At 35.9% G+C, this 21,149-nt stretch overlaps 1 protein-coding gene across 1 annotated transcript in view; it reads right to left on the bottom strand.

Moving 5' to 3' along the window:
* The window catches only part of LOC148939199 (pH-sensitive chloride channel 2-like), a 78,822-nt gene that overhangs the window by 22,680 nt on the left and 34,993 nt on the right, over positions 1-21,149 (bottom strand). The window contains exon 7 of the mRNA XM_089106584.1: positions 8,009-8,174. Within this exon, the coding sequence (XP_088962710.1) occupies positions 8,009-8,174 (166 nt within the window). The remainder of the gene's footprint in view (positions 1-8,008; positions 8,175-21,149) is intronic.

The raw sequence follows: 21,149 nt of genomic DNA, 5'->3' as shown, positions 1-21,149 counted from the left end.
CAGACTGTTCCCTTCAGAAAAGCTGCTTGATTTTTCGTAAAGAACGATGACCAATTGCTGGATCTCTGTAAAGTGACAATCTAGGACTGGGGCTCCTGATGGCTCAGAGTAACGAAAGTCGGAAGAATAGATTCCACAGCTTTCCAGGTCTTACAAACACCATGCTTTCAATGAAAGCCAAAAGAAAAAGTTGTATCTCATCCAGAGAAGGCATGCAAAAAGAGAAGGCTACGAGACCTGTCAGGTTTTAGACGACAAGTAATATCGTGAATGGGCAGTATTTTCGTCTTTGCTCCATGGCCATAGATGACAAACAGGTTTTCAATTTGAAGCTGCTGGAACAAAGCTGTTGCAATCACAACTACATCCGAATCCACAGTTCTGATGGCTATGATGTTATAGTCACACTGGTCCTGATGTAAGGCATGGAGCAGCACACGAGTGTCACCTTCTTCGTGGTTGGTAAGTGTGAGGCCTTCGCGAAAAACGATATCGCGTGTTGAAATAAATGTGTCTCCAAGAGCAGCCACTACAAAGATGTCCTGCAATTCCTGGACTACCATCGTCACCAAAAAATGGAAGAGTCGACTCTTATTCTCAGTTGATTTCAAAAAGTCACGCCAGTTAATCCGAGGAACGGGGGTTCAGTCTATGATTTTCACGGCATAAGACAAAGTTCCTTTGTGTTCACGCGCTCCGTTTTTTTAGGCTGTCGTCAGTGTAGATGCCAAAGACGAAATCAATCCTTTGGGCGTCGGTTTGGGACTGTTGCTTTCTAATGTAGGTAGCGAAGTTCAAGCGAGCGTATTCCCCGAAACTAATTCCAGGCTAAGGAACGATGAGGTGTACTAGAACAGACCCTTATAGTACAATTAAATCGACGGTTGGGAGACTGCTGGGTAGTGACTCTTCAAGCTCTGCCGTCAAACAGTCAACTATGTCAGATTTTTTTTCCACACCGTAGCTTGCCGTATTCGGACAGGGACGGTGAGATAAGCTGGTTCTCGTGCTTGAAAAAGTTGGCCAGGTCTGCCCCTCTACCCTTGCAGCCAATGTACAAACGGCTGAAGAGGATGCAGTTTGACTGCATGTACTTTACCTGCAGCTGAGACTCGGAGGTAGTTTTTTTTTTTGGCGTAACGAACAGGACTATGTTCTGTGTCGGTAACGTGTCGCTAATTGCTTTGTTGTGGGAAACTATACGCTCTTGAATAAATTTTTTGTACCCTGCAATTCCCAAGTCTTCAAGTCGCTTCAGATTCTGTATCGCCGTATCTTCTGCCAGGCGGTGGGAATAAAGAATGGACAACATGATATGAAGACATTTATAAAAGAAAACAGCACTTATTAAAGGTAAATTGTACGTTATTTGTTTTCTTCTCATATGCTTTCTCTTTAGAAAGTACGTGCCACGTGGATTTTTCTTTTATCTTTGTTAAACATGTTAGCAATCTAAGGTATTTCGAGTCACGTTTTCAAACCCACAAATTGGCCATTCATTCAGACCACAGTCGTCACTTGCACATTAAGGTGAACCAGAGCTTGTAATGCAGAAGTATGAAAGACACATATACACCCGGCGATGATGAAAGTGATAATAACTCAGTAACGGATGGTTGGATGTTAAAATGAAGCAAATTTTCAGACTCAGCATACTCGATTTAGCCATAAAAGATACCCTAAGCACATCTACTACCATATTATACAGAAAAGTATACGACCCGCGATGATGAAAATGACGATGACTTGGAAACTGCTGATTAGATTTCAAAAGTGGGCACATGTTCAGAATCAGCAGACCCTAATCAACCAGAAACGACCCTTCATACGTCCATATCCTTCAATTTCAAAAATACACGATTTTCCGCGTGGAAAAACGCAATGAAACCCGGAAAAACGCGCTCAGAAAATGTGGTTCTGTCCCCTGTCAGATTCTCCGTGTTTTTCTACATACGTGTGCCAATTTTTGTGCTTTTACCACACAATGCACAAACCTTATGGAAATTGGCGCTTATGTACCTAACTATTATTTAATGAACACCACAATAGGTATTGTCCAAAAGGCTAAAAGGGTTCTAGATAATTTCGAAGACCACACTGCCTTTCCATGACAATAAATAAAAGTTAAAATAGGGATAAACTCCTTTTAATAGACAGTGATAAATTCACAAAATATACTAGATGTTTCGGTCACATTTGCAAGGACCGTCATCAGTAGTAATACTAAACTAAAACAATTAAAAACAATAATTTATAGGTAAAATAAAATAACTACATATTGTTTAATAATCTTATTCTTTTCAAAGCAAAGACGTAAGCGAGTCTCTTTGACCTTCCTGGATCCGGTTCGTTAGCATGAATTGAACTAAAACTTGGACAGAGGTTAATCGCATTGGGTGAATTGAGCTTTACTCTATCCGACTTTAATAAATTACCTTTAATTTAATTTCCATCTGGGTTTCCTTTGACCAAGTAAGAATGTAAGCAGTTATTCCTAAATGATGGAAGGAATAGTTTATAGAGGCTGTTGATATTTGGCGTGAAGTAAGGATGACTGAAATTTGGGACGTGTACTGAAAACATTGAGGATGCCTTCTTTCAATTCAATTCCCCATAGCGAAACAAGTCATTCCTTGAAAAAATAAAGGATTGCTGAATTTCAGCTTCTTCAAAAACCAATCCAGTCAATCTTTTTTTACTGTTGTTTTTCTCGTGCTTTCGATGATTATTTTCCTCACAGTCAGCAATTCTATTTTCTGGTTGATGTTTTGGTAGAAACTTTAAAGTTCAAATCGCCTGGTGATGTCACGACAAAGAACAAGTCAGAACATCGCTTAAAAGAAAGAGTTAATGCCTGAAAACGCGAGATGCATGAACAAAACGAACTTCAATCGAATTTGTCTAGAACAGACTCTAGATAACCTGACCATATTAAAGAGAGGTGGAACCTCCTGGGACACTACTAAAGAGGGACGACACAAGGCCCGAACAAGAAGGAGCAACGTACAAAAATACTAGGATGGACTCGACAAGAGGTCATTTCTATTTTTGTTAGAAATATGCACAATAGAAAAGCAAATGCCCGGACAGAAAACCCTACAAAATTCATTTTCAGCACAAGTAAAAGGAAGGTCAAACAAGCTTTTGTCTAAAGAGGAACAAGTAAAGAGACAAAATCCAGCAAATATGTGTTTAACGCAGCAATACCGGAGCAGCTGAACTTGAGCAAAGGGTCGTGGAAGGTGATAGAATCCAAGAATGCAATGACATGACAAGATCACGAGGCCCTTTCTACTCCCTATCAACGGCTTTATTGACGTCCACCTCTCTTTGGTAACATCTTTTTGGAAAAGAGGTGGGTATGCCGCAAATTTGTGAGTGACTGCAGGAGTTACTGCGCCCTTAGGCTATCTGAACCTCAAGTTACTCTATGGTAAAAAATTTGAATCAGGCTGTAAGTCAAGAGGGCAATGTAATTTATAATGAGTTTCCTCACTTATTCCCATTTTGTATATAAACTTGTATTTTTAAAAGATACATGTATGACAATCCTATTTTTTTGTAAATGAAAATAAAAAATTACACTAAAATTTAAACCAAACATTAATCATGCTGTATATGAGAGAGCGTCCCCCACTCCTTAAATGGTCGCTATTCAAGCTGAAGTTTGACAAGAACTGAAAAAAATAATCTCAGAATCAATATGGCAAGCTTTTAAGTGCAAGTGTCTAAACTGAGAGGTCTATTGTTTAATAAAAAAAGGCAAAGAAACAATTTTTACTAAAAACAAAAAATCCGCCAAATTCCAAATAAAATGTTGTTTCCCTAAATTTCAGGTAGCCCCCTTCCCCGTCAAGCCCTCACTCTTTTGAGTTAAGTTCAATTTGTTTCAGATTAAGAAAAACTTTTGCTTGGATTCTACATGACAAATATCCTGAAGAATTTTTGTCATTGCAGATATTTGGCACTGGCTTCGTAGACTCAATAACTTCAGTCAGCCTGGACGACCACGAGCAGAAATGAAGTCCTATAATGATTCAACCTTAAAACGGTTCCTGATTAATAAGTCAATCTTTTTTTATTGATAAACCAGGCAAAGAAGAGAGTAAGCAATTATTACCGAAGATACCTTCACCTTTGTGTCCTTGTTGAAAAACTAAATGTAGAAAAATTTTCATATTTTTTTTTCCTTGTGCCAATCAGAATACGGAGATATTCATTTCCGCAGGGGGGGGGGACTGGGCACCGTAGTTCAATTCACCAAAATTCACTTCATCGAGCAAAGCTCGCCGGTGCTCTTTGTTTATCCTTGAAAAAAGTGGTTAAATTGCTATTTCTTGCCTGAATTCAAACTGAATTTTGTCTTCATCGACTTGTGCTTACTCGTCTGAGGCTGGCCTCAAATACATCACACCTTTTTACCTTTTTAATGCTTCTTCAAGTTTCCGATTTCCCAACGCCTCGTTTGGTCGATTGAAATAGGGTTCAGCCTATTTTGAAAGACTAAATACTAAGAGACTCACCCAAAGGCAGGAGCTTGTCCAAAAGTAGAGGGTTGCTGGCGACTCACTCCAAATTGAGACCCCTCTGTGGTACTGGTAGCGATGGAGCCAAATGTAGGAGTGTTCTTCGCAGCAAAAGCTTCAAACACGTTGCCAGTGCCAGTAGATGCAACATTTGAAAAAACAGAGCCAGATGAAGTACCAAGTGCCGAAGGGGATCCAAATGCAGCTGAACTACCAAATGACGGAGATCCTCCAAAAGATGGCGCACCTCCGAATTTAGTAGAGCCAAATGCAGGGCTACCAAATGCAGGTCTAGACGGGGTTGCTTGATTAGCACCCCCGAACACAGATGGCTGAGATGGACTCCCGCCGAAAATTCCGGCTGTTTGTCCGGCTGTTTGTTATATTTTTTCAGTGAAGTGCAAATTTTTTTCTGGCCTTGGGAAGGCATAAGGGTTTTGCGCCCAACTTATGTTAATTTCTGCTCGTTTTGAGTTTGACTCGGTTATTTATTGTAATTTCTGTTCTTTTTGGGTTTCATTTATTTATCGATGCTGATTTGTGGTAGTTTGACGCTAAGTAGATTAGTTGATTTTATTTGTGCTCATTTTTTGTTTAATGGAGTTCTTTACTTGTCTTTGAAAAACTTATTTTTTGGAAAAAGTTTTTTTTAATTAATCTTAATCAAGAATTGTTATATTACTCATATTACGTTCTAACGTGTTTATACTTTTACTAATTTGTATTTTCCAATCTTATATATAACAAAATGTTTTTTACTTAGTTCAGAATGTTTGCCTATAAAACCAGCTGGACAGAAAGGGGGGGGGGGTACTTCTACCCCTAGATCTGCTTTATTGGTAGCCTACATGAGTTTCTGTTGAGTCAACTTAATGTAATTTTTTTGAGTCTCGTAATTTTGCAGTAGAAAAATTGACCTTGCACCAAGCAAGTTTGTTTCTTAAGGCAATTTCAAGGCTTAACTGTAATGCTGCCAAATTACCCTCTCAAGGTAAATTTTTGGTAGCGAATTAAGGAATTCAAGTTGTTTGGCAGTCAATTATATATATATATATATATATATATATATATATATATATATATATATATATATATATATATATATATATATATATATATATATATATATATATATATATATATATATATATATATATATATATATATATATATATATATATATATATATATATATATATATATATATATATATATATATATATATATATATATATATATATATATATATATATATATATATATATATATATATATATATATATATATATATATATATATATATATATAAAAAAAAAAAAAATATATATATATATATATATATATATATATATATATATATATTTCTAGTCCAATAATTATATTTTCAAACACCGTTAGCTAAAAAATCTGTTTCCGTCGTTATAAAAAGACTTAGTTAAAATTGTCTGCCAACAACTTGACAAGAGAAAAAAGCCCGTATCTGTATATGAGCAAAAAAAAAAAGTTTAAAAGCATAATTTCTGCATATGCAATATGATAACGTGATGTGTTTGTTTTATTTAGTTCAAATGTCAGGTATGTGTACAGAAAATTAATTATTTTTTGATGTGTTGTTTGACTTGTAAGTTGAACGTAATCTTAAATAGTAATTCAATTTTTTACTGGCTGTTTATTCTCCTCGTTTTCTTCCTTTCTTCCATGTTTTATTTCTTCCATGATTAGCAAGTGAGGTCTCATAAATTATTTACTCTCATAAGTTTCTGCTCGTTTTGAGTTTGACTGTTATTTATTTTAATTTCTGTTCGATTGGGTTTCATATATTTATTGATACTGATTTGTGGAAGTTGTTAGCTTGGTATATTAATTGATTCTATTTATATTCACTTTTGGGTTAATGGATTTACTTTTTTTTTTAAAGAACTTATTTTGTGGAAACAGTTTTTTTATTTAATTTCTGCTTGCTTTAATATTGACATAGTGTTTTTTAGGGAAATAGAAAGTAATAATTTGCATCTTTCCAGTTTTTCTTTAAGAATTTATAGTTTGGCCTGCTATTTATATGCTGGAAACTTTTACAGTAATTTTTAATTACATGAACTCTTTTGAAACCATGACACAAATAATAATGTTTAATTTAGTCATATACATCCCTTAGTTGACCAGATAAATAAAAGTTAATACCATTCCAAAAAAAAAATACATCTATGCTCTTTTATAGCCTGGATACAATTACAATCTTTTGATTTAGTAAAATTTTAAGAGCAGAAGTAGTAATAGAAGTAGACCCGGAAATTTGAACTTAAAACCCTGAGACGTTCTTGGTATATTGCTGAGATGTCTTGTATATTGTGCCCACATCGTTCTTTACTTAGGCTGTTGTTTATGACAATATTAATGAGTAATTTTCAAGCTGGTAAATGTATATGGTAATAATAAGCCATATTCATATGAAGCCATATGAGGAAAATTTCAAGGAAACCGAATTTTCATTAAACCGGTTTCTTTTACAGACAACCGGTTAAATTAACTTCCGGTTTCCGAATGGAACTTTCTTATTCATTTTTCTAAATACAGAAAGTGGAAACTCACATTCTCGATTACAGAAATTTGTTAATTTAATACCCATCAAAATTAGAAAAGCCCTAATTAGCTCCAACTTTAAATCAAAACAATACTAACCTGGGCAGTAAACACTCGACTACAGTCTGATATATTTCTTCTACATTAAACTTTGAGTTCCTAACAATTACTTAACATAAGATTTATAAATTGGTTATGTTTAACAAGTTTGTGGACAGTTCCAAAAATTTTATCCAAAAAACGGAATCTAAAATCAATAATCTCAGGGTCAAAAATATGATTTCAACGAGTCTACTTTTCAAATCTTTTTAGGATCAATGTTGCCACTGCCTTCATCTTGGGTCAAGGAATGTTAAAATGTTGTTTCTTGACTTATAACTGCTAATTTTGGAGATTAACAGTAAATACTGAGTAGAAATAGTATTTTTTTCAGACTACTTGTACTGGCAATTGAACTTATATTAAATAAATAAAGGAAAAAAAAACGATTCAATTTTGTAAGATTTCTGTTCATTTTTTTATTAGTCTACTGTACACATAAATTTTTTATTGCCCTAGGTAAAAGTAAATTTTGTTGTTCTATTGGAAAAAAAACTTTAAAAAACTTTAAAAAACTTAGGTTTTTCATTCCCGTATTGTGCACTCTACTCATTGCTAAAAACAGCAACTGAAAACAAATGAACACGAAATGAAAGTGATATGTTTCAGCCCCCTGCAAAGACTTGGAGGTAGTTCATACAGTAAAGGCTGTAACTATGTGGGGTTTGTTCACTAAAAATTTTGTACAGAATTCACAGAAAGAAGTTATGCTAACCAGGCATTGTTACGTCTTTATTTTAAGCAAATTAATATGGAGACAAATGTAAGTTGTGGAGACTTACTTGTTAGATAATGGTACTTACGTTCTTCTCCAAACTGTATTGACAATGGCATATTCTATGAGAGTAGAAAACATATATATAAGACATATCAATGAATAAGAATCGAGCGCTTTTGCCACACCTGTTCTTGGTACCAAGTTTGCCATCAACCGTCGTAAAACAACGTATGTAAACACTGTTCCAATACCTGAGAAAAATAAATATTTTGTTAGTTTTGTGGTTTTGGTTCACTTTTTTGGTAGTTTTACTCTTATTATACTGTTATTAAAAAAAAAACAAGCCTTTTTAAGCTGAAAGTAATGAGCAACGTTAAAACTGAGAACGAACAGAAATTATTCTGTATATGAAGGATTGCCTCCTCCTCAATACCTTTTTCTTTACGCTAAAACTGTTGTGGTGGAGCTTTCTAATTAAGTCAATTTATAATTTAGTAAAAATATTAAGACGCAAATACAAAAGTTTAGAAATAACACTTTTTATTAAGATAAGGAACATATCCTGCCAAGTCTCAACTTAACGGGAAATTGAGAAACTACCACTTCCTAGCTATTTGTGTCGGTTGGGTCCAGGAAGGTGTGGTTAATATAAATGTATAAAAGATACATTTTATGGGAAGGGGTAGACTGATACTAATTTTATGCCCGACTGACCTCTGGTCCGTTGATTTAGAAATACCTTGGAATATTGTTGGAATATTGTAAGTGTCTAAGTACCTTATTATACATTATTGTAGCTTTCTGAGACTTGGGGTCTACTTGGGAAAACCAGTCCCAGTAGAATATATATATATATATATATATATATATATATATATATATATATATATATATATATATATTGCCAACATCTCTACAATCTACATTTAGTCTCTCGAATATACCCAGCTGGTACGCCTCATTAATCCGGTCATATCCTAAGGCACGCTACCAAAGTCTAATTACCTTTGGGTCATAGTTTATCTCCCCTATAAGGGAGAATAAAGGCATCTACCACTATATCACTTAGATACCATAAAAATCACCTTACCACAACTGGTGGCGGTTGCAAAAACTAGGTCGAGAGGGCTAGACAAAAATAGTAGATTGAAATAAAATGGCTTTACCAGAGGAAAAAATGGGTTCCCTATCAAAGGTACTTGGAATTGCAATTTTACTTGGAATTTCAGATGTAGATGAGTTTATTGAAAAATTGAAAATTTTCAACGATCTAACTGGATCGTTTGACGATAAGGTCAAAGAGCAATGCTTTGCAGCCAGATTAAAGGGAAGTGCTCTTAAACATTTTGAGGCAATTAAAGAAAAAGAGCCCAAGGACACCAGTGCTCTAATTGAATCTTTTAAAACAAGGTTCATAGAGACAAGCATCTGCGAGAGGCTAAGAACAGAGGTAGTGACATTATATACCTCAACTAGTATCAGGGAATATGCAGACAAAATTTGTCGATCTGTATGCTTACAATTAGAGAAAGGCGGAAATGACGAGACAGTACAGAAAGAACAATTACAAACTTTTACGCAAGGGTTACCGAAGAAGCTATTAAGACTAATATTATCACGGAAACCTGAAAATTTACAGCAGTCTATAATCCTAGTAAAAACAGAGGTAAAACTTGACGAGGCTATGAAAAAGTTTGATCAGATGTCAATAAATAACACAGAAGCCCAAGAACGTATAAAATATGAAAGGGACAGAAGAGGGTGAACATTGAGGAGCCAAATCATGAACTAAAATGGCGCGACGGAGGCCAAGGGTCGCTGTCTAGGGAAATAGCTGACAGATTCCACGACCTTGAGAGATTAGCAGCTACTAACTATAGAAAATATGGGTCCTAGTAGAATATATATATATATATATATATATATATATATATATATATATATATATATATATATATATATATATATATATATATATATATATATATATATATATATATATATATATATATATATATATATATATATATATATATATATATATATATATATATATATATATATATATATATATATATATATATATATATATATATATATATATATATATATATATATATATATATATATATATATATATATATATATATATATATATATATATATATATATATATATATATATATATATATATATATATATATATATATATATATATATATATATATATATATATATATATATATATATATATATTAATAAACCTTATATCAGTATATGTTAACCGAATAAAAGTATTCTATTATAGCCATCCTCTCTACAATCTACATTTAATCTCTCGAATATACCCAGCTGGTACGCCTCATTAGTCCGGTCATAGTCTAAGGCACGCTACCAAAGTTTAATTGCCTTGGGGTCATAGTTTATCTCCCCTATAAAGGGAGAATAAAGGCATCTACCACTACATCACTTAAATACCATAAAAATCACCCTACCACACTGTTAGCACTTTTACAAAAAATTCCTATCATAGGCAGCGCGCTAGCGCTGCCTAAGTAAAGAACGATGTAGGCAGATCGGTATTTGTTTTGTTTTTTTAACTCCCCTACCACACTTTTAGTACTTTTACAAAAGTTTCCTATCATAGGTAGCGCGCTAGCGCTGCCTAAGTAAAGAACGATGTTGGCACAATGTGTTTTTGGTTTTTTCTTCTTTTTTTCCCTACCCGGACACTTCGTATCGAAGGAGTTATCGTAGAAACTTCAAAAAGCTCTCAATCGATTGGAAATTGGAGTGGCTAGTGCCCTTTTTAATAGTCGAAAGTGATTGGAGGGCAACTAGCCCCCCTTCCAAGTCCATCATTCCCCCAAAAATACCCAATCAAAATTTAGAAATAGCCATTTTGTTTAGCGTAGTTGATTTAATGATAAAAAATATATTTTTGAGGAGGACACTCCCTACAACCCTCAAGGCAAGGGTTTTAAGTTATGCCCTGGGGGCATGTAAGGTTTTTATAGAAAGTGTTGTCGTAGAAACTTCAAATAAGGCTTATTCGATTAGAAATTCAAACGGCTAGCACGCTTTTTAATAGTTGAAAGTGATTGGAGGGCAACTAGCCCCCCCCACGTCCATAATTCTCCCAAACACATACAATCAAAACTTTGAGATAGCCATTCTGTTCAGCGTAGTTGATTTCCAGATAGAAAATATGGTTTTGAGGAGGACACTCCCCCACAACCTTTAGGGCAAGGGTTTTAAGTTATACCCTGCTACGCTGATTTCCAGATAGAAAATATGGTTTTGAGGAGGAAACTCCCCCACAACCTTCAGGGCAAGGATTTTAAGTCGTGCCCTGGGGGCATATAAGGTTTTTATAGAAGGTGTTGTCGTAGAAACTTCAAAAAATGCTCAGTCGATTGTAAATTCAAAGATTTTGTGCCCTTTTTAATAGTCGAAAGTGATTGAAGGGCAACTAGCCACCTCCCCCCATCCATCATTTCCCCAAACACATCCAATCAAAATTTTAGAGATAGCCATTTTGTTCAGCGTAGTTGATTTCCAGATAGAAAATATGTTTTTGAGGAGGACACTCCCCCCCAGCCTTCGGGGCAAGGGTTTTAAGTTATGCCCTGGGGGTATAATAAGGTTTTTAAAGAAGGCGTTGTCGTAGAAACTTCAAAAAAAGCTCATTTGATTGAAAATTCAAAGGGCTAGTTCCCTTTTTAATAGTCGAAAGTTATTGGAAGGCAACTAGCTCCCCCTCCCCCACGCACACCTATCATTCCCCCAAATACATTCAATAAAAATTTTGAGATAGCCATTTTGTTCAGAGTAGTTGATTTTCAGATAGAAAACATATTTTTGAGGAGGACACTCCCCCACAACCCTCAGGGCAAGGATTGTAAGTTATGCCCTGGGGGCATATAGGGTTTTTATTGAAATCTTGGTCGTAGAAACTTGAAAAAGGGCTCATTCGATTTGAAATTCAAAGGGCTAGTGCCGTTTTTAATAGTCGAAAGTGATTTGAGGGCAACTAGCCCCCCTCTCATGCCCACCTTTTCCACAAACACATTCAATTAAAATTTTTAGATAGTCATTTTATTCAACGTAGTTGAAAGTTTTGAAAATCAGGTCTTTAAGGATGAAAAACCCTCCCCCCACAGCCCTCAGGCCAAGGGTTGTAATTTATGCCCTGGGGGCACATAAAGTTCTTATAGAAAGCGTTGTCGTAGAAACTTCAAAGGGGCTCATTCAATCGGAAATTGAAAGGGCTAGTGCCTTTTTTAATAGTTTAAAGTGACTAGATAGCGACTAACGCCCATCTAACGCCCACCATTTTCCCAGACTCATCAAATTAAAATTGTGAGATATCCATTTTGTTCAACGTAGTTGAAAGTTCTGGAAATTAGGTATTTTAGGATGAAAACCCCTTCAGAGCCCTCAGTACAAGGTTTGTAAGTTGTGCCCTGGGGTATATAAAGTTCTTATTGAAAACAATGTCGTGGAAATTTCAAAAGAGCTCATTCAATTGGAAATTGAAAGGGCTAGTGCCTTTTTTAATAGTTGAAAGTGACTGGATAGCGACTAAGGCCCCTATCACGCCCACCATTTTCCAAAACACATCCAATCAAAATTTTGACATATCCATTTTGTTCAACGTAGTTGAACTTTCTGGAAATTAAGTCTTTTAGGATGATAACCCCCTAAGAGCCCACAATGCAAGGGTTGTAAGTTATGCCTTGGGGGCATATAAGGCTTATATAGAAAGTTTTTGCATTAATCATAGGCAGCGCGAGCGCGCTGCCTAAATAAAGAGCGGGGACACTCAAGGACGACGTAAGAAACGGGGACTAAGTAAAGAGGAGGACACTCCCCCACAGTCCTCAGGGCAAGGGTTTTAATTTATGCCCTGGGGGCATATAAGAACGATGTTGGAACAATGTATTATTTATTAATTTTTCCCTTTAGAGCAGGGCACTTCGTATCAAAGAAGCTGTCGTAGAAACTTCGAAAAGCGCTCATTCAATTGAAAATTGGAGTGACTTGTGCCCTTTTTAATAGTCGAAAGGGATTGGAAGTTGACTCACACCCCTTCCATGCCCACCATTTCCCGAAACACTTCCTATCAAAATTTTGAGAGAGCCATTTTGTTCAGCGTAGTTAATTTCCAGATAGAAAACATATTTTAAGTACAACACTCCCCCACAACCCTCGGGACAAGGATTATAAGTTACGCCCTGGAGGCACATAAGGATTTTTGTTGAAATCATCTTCGTCGAAACCTGAAAAAGGGCTCATTCGATTAGAAATTCAAAGGGCTAGTACCCTTTTTTATAGTCGAAAGTGATTTGAGGGCAACTAACCCCCCTCTCACGCCCACCTTTTCCCCAAACACATCCAATCAAAAATTTTAGACAGCCATTTCATTCAACGTAGTTAAAAGTTTAGGAAATTAGGTCTTTAAGGATGACAATCCCTCCCCCCCACAGCCCTCAGGGCAGGGGTTGTGAGTTATGCCCTGGGGGCATACAAGGTTTATATAGAAAGTTGTTGTATAAATCATAAGCAGTGCGATCACGTTGCCTAAGTAAAGAACAAGGATACTCGAGAACGAGACAAGAAACGAGGACTAAGTAAAGAGGAGGACACTCACCCAAAGTCCTCGGGGCAAGGGTTTTTTAGTTATGCCCTGGGAGCATATAAGAACGATGTTGGCACAATGTATTAGTTATTAATTTTTTCTTTTAGAGTAAGGCACTTCGTATCGAAGAAGTTTTCGTAGAAACTTCAAAAAGCGCTCATTCGATTGGAAATTGGAGTGGCTTGTGCCCTTTATAATAGTCGAAAGGGATTGGAAGTTTACTAACACCCCTTCCACGCCCACCAGTTCCCGAAACACATCCAATCAAAATTTTGAGATAGCCATTTTGTTCAACGTAGCTGATTTCCTGATAGAAATTATGTTTTTGAGGATAGTCCCCCTTAGGATAAGCCCTTTGGGCAAGGGTTGTAAGTTATTCTCTGGGGGCATATAAAGTTTTTTATAGAAGTCGTTGTCGTAAAAACTTTAAAAAAGGCTCATTTGATTGGAAAATAAAAGGGCTAGTGCCCTTTTAAATAGTCAAAAGTGATTAGAGGGCAACTAACCCGTCTCTCACCCCCACCTTTTCCCCAAACACATCTAATCAAAACTTTGAGATAGCCATTTTATTCAACATAGTTTAAAGTTCTGGAAATTAGATCTTTGAGGATGATACCCCACCCCAAAAAAAAAACTCTCAGGGCAAGGGTTGTGAATTATGCCTTGGGTGCATATAAGGTTTTTATATTACGCGTTGTCGTAAAAACTTCCAAAAGGGCTCATTCGATTGGAAATTGAAAGACTAGTACCCTTTTTAATAGTCAAAAGTGATTGGAAAGCAACTAACACCCCTTCCACGCCCAATATTTCCCCAAACACACCCAATAAAGATTTTGGACAGCCATTTTGTTCCACGCAATTCAAAGATCAGGAAATTATACCTTTGAGCAGGACACTCCCCCCACAGTCTTCAGGGCAAGGGTTATAAGTTACGCCCTGGGGTTATATAAGTTTTTATTGAAATCTTTGTGGTAGAAACTTGAAAAAGGGCTCATTCGATTGGAAATTCAATAGGGCTAGTGCCCTTTTTAATAGTCGAAAGTGATTTGAAGGCAACTAACCCCCCTCTCACGCCCATCTTATCTCAAAACACATCCAATCAATATTTTAGATAGCCAATTTGTTCAGCGTATCTGATTTCCAGATAGAAAATATATTTTTGAGGAGGACACTCCCCCACAAACCTAAGGGAAAGGGCTGTAAGTTATTCCCTCGGGGCATATAAGGTTTTTATAGAAGGCATTGTCGTAGAAACTTCAAAACAGGCTCGTTCACTTGGAAATTCAAAGGGCTAGTGCCCTTTTTGCTAGTCGAAAGTGATTTGAAGGCAACTATCCCCTCTCTCACGCCCATTTTTTCTCTAAACAAATCCAATCAATATTTTAGGCAGCGCGCTAGCGCTGTCTAAAATATTCCCTGAGAGACTTTTTCCCTGAAAAGAGTATGTCAATATAAAACGAACAGAAATTAATTGAGAAAAACTTTTTCCACAAAATAAGTTTTTCAAAGAAAAGTAAAGAATTTCATTAAACAAAAAATAAGCAAAAATAAAATCAAATAATCTACCAAGCGTGAAACTACCACAAATTAGCGTCGATAAATAAATGAGACCCAAAACGAACAGAAATTACAACAAATAACTGAGTCAAACTAAAAACGAGCGGAAATTAACATAAGTTGGGTGCAAAACCCCTATGCATCCCCAAGGCCAGAACGAAATTTGCACTTTACTGAAAAGATACAAATGAATGTGCATTGTCAGTTTAATATACATATACTGATATTTAGTAATCAAAATGTTAATATTATATGATTTATTAAAGTCATAAAAGTAAAAACATTTATATTTTTTTCAGTAAAGTGCAAATTTTTTTCTTGCCTTGGGGAGGCATAGGGGTTTTGCGACCAACTTTTGTTAATTTCAGCTCGTTTTGAGTTTGTCTCAGTTATTTGTTGTAATTTCTGTTCGTTTAGGGTTTCATTTATTTATCGATGGTGATTTGTTGTAGTTTCACACTTGGTAGATTATTTGATTTTATTTTTGCTCTTTTTTTGTTTAATTGAGTTCTTTACTTTTCTTTGAAAAACTTATTTTGTGGAAAACGTTTTTTAATTAATTCTAATTAAACGACCCTTGTATTTCAGTAGCCGTTCTTAAAAAACGAGAGAATTAGTCAACTTTTAGAGTAAAACCAAGGTATTTGGAAGGGGGCAACCTTTCCTGTATTTTTCATTAAGATTTTTGTATGGGGCGTGTCCCCCCTATTTAAATAATCAGGCAAATGTTCTCAAATTCGTAACTGTTGATGGGTAGCACTAAAATTGACTAATTTTATATATTTGAAATCAGCATAATAATTTGATTCTTGTATATGGATTAAATAAAAAACACAAGTTTTTTTTTACTGAAAGGAAGGAGCGACATTAAAACTTAAAACGAACAGAAATTATTCCGTATATGAAAGGGGCTGTTCCCTCCTAAACGCCTCACTCTTTACGCTAAAGTTTTTTATCGTTTTAAAAATTTAAGTTGTGATACAGAGTCAAACTTTAGCGTAAAGAGTGAGGCGTTGAGGAGGGGACAGCCCCTTTCATTTACGGAATAATTTCTGTTCGTTTTAAGTTTTAATGTCACTCCTTACTTTCAGTTAAAAAAACTTATTTCTTTTATTTAATTTCTGAACTTTTTTGAACTAATGCAGCTTTGATTCTGGCTCACCGTACATGAATAATTAAAACGAAATTCGCATATTAATTTTCTTTTTGTTTCGAAAAATGGTTTTCTCGAAATTTTGTTCGGACATAACTTACGAATTAACTTACGTAATGAATTTCAATATTCGTATGTTTTTATTAAATATATTAGGGAGTTCGCCCCCTATTCAATACCTCGCTCTTTACGCTAAAGTTCGAATTTTGTTCGAATCACAAACCCCTGAATCACAAAGGCCGGTTAATTAGAATAGATAGCTCTTTTGAAAGTACTAAAAAAACTTTAGCGTAAAGAGTGAGCTATTGACTAGGGTGCGAACCCCCTCACATACTTAATCTTTTCTGTTCGTTTTAAGTTTAATGTTGCTCCTTACTTTTAGTTGAAAAAAAAACTAGTTTTTTTATTTGATTTCTGATCGTTTGTTAAATGATGCTGGGAAATCTAGCACCCCCTTGATAGAAATGTCCCTTCCCCCAAGGAAACATCCTCCATGGACATATTCTTCCCCGTAACCCCGTACAACTCCCCCCCCCCTCACCAGAAAAAATTCCTCCTGAAAACGCCCGTATACTTCCCAATAACCAATACTATATGTAAACAATGGGCAAAGTTTATATCTTTCAGCCCTTCCCCTGGGAAATGTGGGGGATTAAGTCATCCTCAAAAGCATATTAATTAGATTTTTTACTATGCTGAACGAAATGGCTACCTCAAAATTTTGATTGGCTGACTTCGGGAAAAAAATGAGCGTTGGAGGGCGCCCATTTGACCTCCAATTTTTTTGGTCACTTAAAAAGGGCACTAGAACTTTTGATTTCCGTTTGAATGAGCCCTCTCACGATATTCTAGGACTAATGAATCGATACAATCACCCCTGGGAAAATCAAAAAAGAAAAAAAAAAATAAATAAACACGCATCCGTGATCTTTCTTCTGGCAAAAAAACACAAAATTCCACATTTTTGTTGATAGGAGCTTGAAACTTCTATAGTAGGGTTCTCTGATACGCTGAATCTGATGGTGTTATTTTCATTAAAGCTCCATGACTTTTAGGGGTTGTTTCCCCCTTTTTTTGGAAATAAGGCAAATTTTCTCAGGCGCGTAACTTTTGATGGGTAAGACTAATCTAGATAAAACTTATATATTTGAAATAAGAAAAAAATTTGAGTCTTTTGATGTTTTTATTGGTATCAAAATTCTGTTTTTTGGAGTTTCGGTTGCTATTGAGCTGGCTCGCTTCGTACTAACAGTTCGTTACCACGAACTGTTTGATTCTATCTATTGAAATCAAAATTCCGGTTTTTAAAGTTTGGGTTACTATTGAGCGGAGTCACTCTTTAATTACAGTTTTTTACCATGAATTTGTGATGCAGGTGTCGTTTTACAGTGTATGCAGTGTTGTTTTATTGTTACTTTAGTGTTACTGTATTGTGTTACTTTTATTTCCAAAGATCAGTGGAAATTAAAGCTAATTATTTCGATTAGTTAGCCTCAATAGAAGATTACAAAGCCATATATAAATTGAAAGTTTGATAAATTCGGAAATTTAATGTTTATTGATTGGGGTTTTCAAATTTAGTTTTGCAGCATTGGTAGTTCCTGGCCCTAAATTTAAAGAAACGAAACCTGAGTTAAAATCAGCAGAAAATGGCCAAAATACGTGACATCAGTAGATTTAGACGATGTAGCTCTCTTTTGAGGGTGTGATAGTCTGTGGGATTAAACATATTGTTAATGCTTGAGTTTTATAGACAAGATTATGTCAGTTTTAACAATTTCGCTTTCCATCTATTAACACTGTTTAACATGGGCGCCCATATGGGGGGGGGGGCCGGGGAGGCTCTTGCCCCCCTCTGGCTGAATGATGCTGCCTTATTTTTATATTTTTGTTCTGAGCTTTATATTATATAGCATTAAAAGTAGCAATTAGACGAAGTTTGCCCCCCCCCCCTGGAATTCAGCTTATGGGCGCCCATGCTGTTTAATGATGCTGCCCTCTAAGTTTAGCTGGAACAGTGTAGTGGCGTGATAAGTGTAGTGGCGTGACTCCATAAGCTCAACCAGAGTCAACCTAGATCTAAATAAGTACCTGGAGAGATCTGGAAGTGTTAAGAGAAAGGGTGTGCAAAAGCCATTACACATCCTGGCTTAAGGGCCATGAAACGGGGATCGGCACCACTGGTAGAGACTATAAAGTCTACTGCCGTATTCTAGACCTTTAAAGGGCACAAAGTGAGTCCAGTGGGCACCAAAGATTATTTATGTTATTCTCCTGTGTACTTTAGCAGTAGAACTAAGAAATGGGTAAATTCTTGATCTGTTTTTGTTCTCAAGTCGAGCTTAAATGTTCTTGTTTTTTGAAGATTAATTAAAAAAACCTTTTTCCACAAAATAAATTTTTCAAAGAAAAATAAAGAACTCAATTAAACAAAAACGAGCAAAACTAAAATCAAACAATCAACCAAGCGTGAAACTACCACAAATCAGCATCGATAAATAAATGAAACCCAAAACGAACAGAAATTACAATAATTAACCGAGTCAAATTTCAAACGAGCAGATATTAACATAAGTTGGGCGCAAAACCCCTGTGCCTTCCCAAGGCCGGAACAAAGTTTGCACTTTACTGAAAATATATAAATATTTTTACTTTTATATTTTTAATAAATCAAATAATATTAACATTTTGATTATTAAATATCAGCATATGTATATTAAACTGACAATGTACACACATTCGTTTGTATTTTTTCAGTAAAGTGCAAATTTTGTTCTGACCTTGGGAAGTCATAGGGGTTTTGCGCCCAACTTATATTAATTTCTGCTTGTTTTGAGTTTGACTCGGTTAATTATTGTAATTTCTGTTCGTTTTGGGTTTCATTTATTTATCGATGCTGTTTTGTGGTAGTTTCAGGCTTGGTAGATTATTTGATTTTATTTTTACTTTGAATTTCCAATCAAATGAGCCCTTTTTCAAGTTTCTACGACTCAAGTTTCTAAGATTTCAATAAAAACCTTATTTGCCCCCAGGGCATAACTTATAACCCTTGCCTTGAAGACTATGGGGGGAGTGTCCTGCTCAAATGTATAATTTCCTGAACTTTGAACTGCGTGAAACAAAATAGCTATCTCAAAATCTTTATTGGATGTGTTTGGGGAAATGGTGGGCTTGGAAGGGGTGTTAGTTGCTTTACAATCACTTTCGACTATTAAAAAGGGCACTAGCCATTTCAGTTTCCAATCGAATGAGCCCTTTTTGAAGTTTCTACGACAACGCGTTATATAAAAACCTTATATGCCCCCTTGGCATAATTTACAACCCTTGCCCTGAGGGCTGTGGGGGGAGATCGTCATCCTCAAAGACCTAATTTCCAGAACTTAAAACTACGTTGAATAAAATGGCTATCTCAAAGTCTTGATTAGATATGTTTGGGGAAAAGGTGGGCGTGAGAAGCGGGTTAGTTGCCCTCTAGTCACTTGCGACTACTAAAAAGGGCACTAGCCCTTTGAATTTCCATTGGAATGAACCTTTTTTAAAGTTTCTACGACAACACCTTCTATAAAAAACCTTATATGCCCCCAGGACATAACTTACAACCCTTGCCCTAAGGGCTGTGGGGGCCTGTCCTCAAAAATATAATTTCTATATGGAAATCAAATACCCTGAACAAAATGGCTATCTTCAAATTTTGATTGGATGTGTTTCGAGAAATGGTGGGCGTGGAAGGGGTGTTAGTTGCCTTCCAATCACTTTCGACTATTAAAAAGGCACAAGCCATTCCAATTTCCAATTGAATGAGCGCTTATCGAAGTTTCTACGACAACTTCTTCAATACAGTGCCCTGCTCTATAAGTGCCCTGCTCTAAAGGAAAAAATTAATACATAATACATTGTGCCAGCAACGTTCTTATATGCCCCCAAGGCATAACTTAAAACCCTTGCCCTGAGGGTAGTAGGGGAATGTCCTCCTCTTTACTTAGACCCCGTTTCTTGTCCCGTTCTCCAGTGTCCCCGTTCTTTACTTAAGCAGCGCGATCGTGCTGCCTAAGTATGTACGCCCCAGGGCATTACAACCCTTGCACTTAGGGCTCTGAGGGGGTTATCATCCTAAAGGACTTAATTTCCAGAACGTTCAACTATGTTGAACACAATGGATATCTCAAAATTTTGATTGGATGTGTTTTGGAAAATGGTGGGCGTGAGAGGGGCGTTAGTCGCTATCCAATCACTTTCAACTATTAAAAAAGGCACTAGCCCTTTCAATTTTCAATTGAATGAGCCCTTTTAAAGTTTCTACGACAACACTTTCAGTAAAAACTTTATATGCCCCAAGGCACAACTTAGAGCCCTCGCACTGAGGGCTCTGATTGGGCTATCATCCTAAAAAACCTAATTTCCAGCACTTCCAACTACGTTGAACAAAATGGATATCTCAAAATTTTGATTCGATGTGTTTGGCAAAATGGTGGGCGTGAGAGGGGCGTTAGTCGCTATCCAATCACTTTCAACTATTAAAAAAGGCACTAGCCCTTTCATTTTCCAAATGAATATGCCCTTTTGAAGTTTCTACGATAACACTTTCAATGAAAACTTCATATGCACCCACGGCATAACTTACAATCCTTGCCCTAAGAGCTGGGGGGAGAGGGGTTGCCATCCTTAAAGACCGAATTTCCAAAACTTTCAATTACATTGAATAAAATGGCCTTAGAGGGCTCTGAGGGGGTTATCATCCTAAAAGACCTAATTTTAAGAAATTTCAACAACTTTGAACAAAATGGATGTCTCAAAATTTTGGTTGGATGTGTTTGGGAAAATGGTGGCCGTAAAAGGGGCGTTAGTCGCTCTCCAATCACTTTCAACTATTAAAAA

This window comes from Artemia sp. Qi Xiang Cuo, chromosome 21 (assembly GCF_049724085.1).
Source record: "Artemia sp. Qi Xiang Cuo chromosome 21, ASM4972408v1, whole genome shotgun sequence".
Classification (NCBI taxonomy): Eukaryota; Metazoa; Arthropoda; class Branchiopoda; order Anostraca; family Artemiidae; genus Artemia; species Artemia sp. Qi Xiang Cuo.
This window is presented reverse-complemented; position numbering and strand designations above follow the sequence as displayed.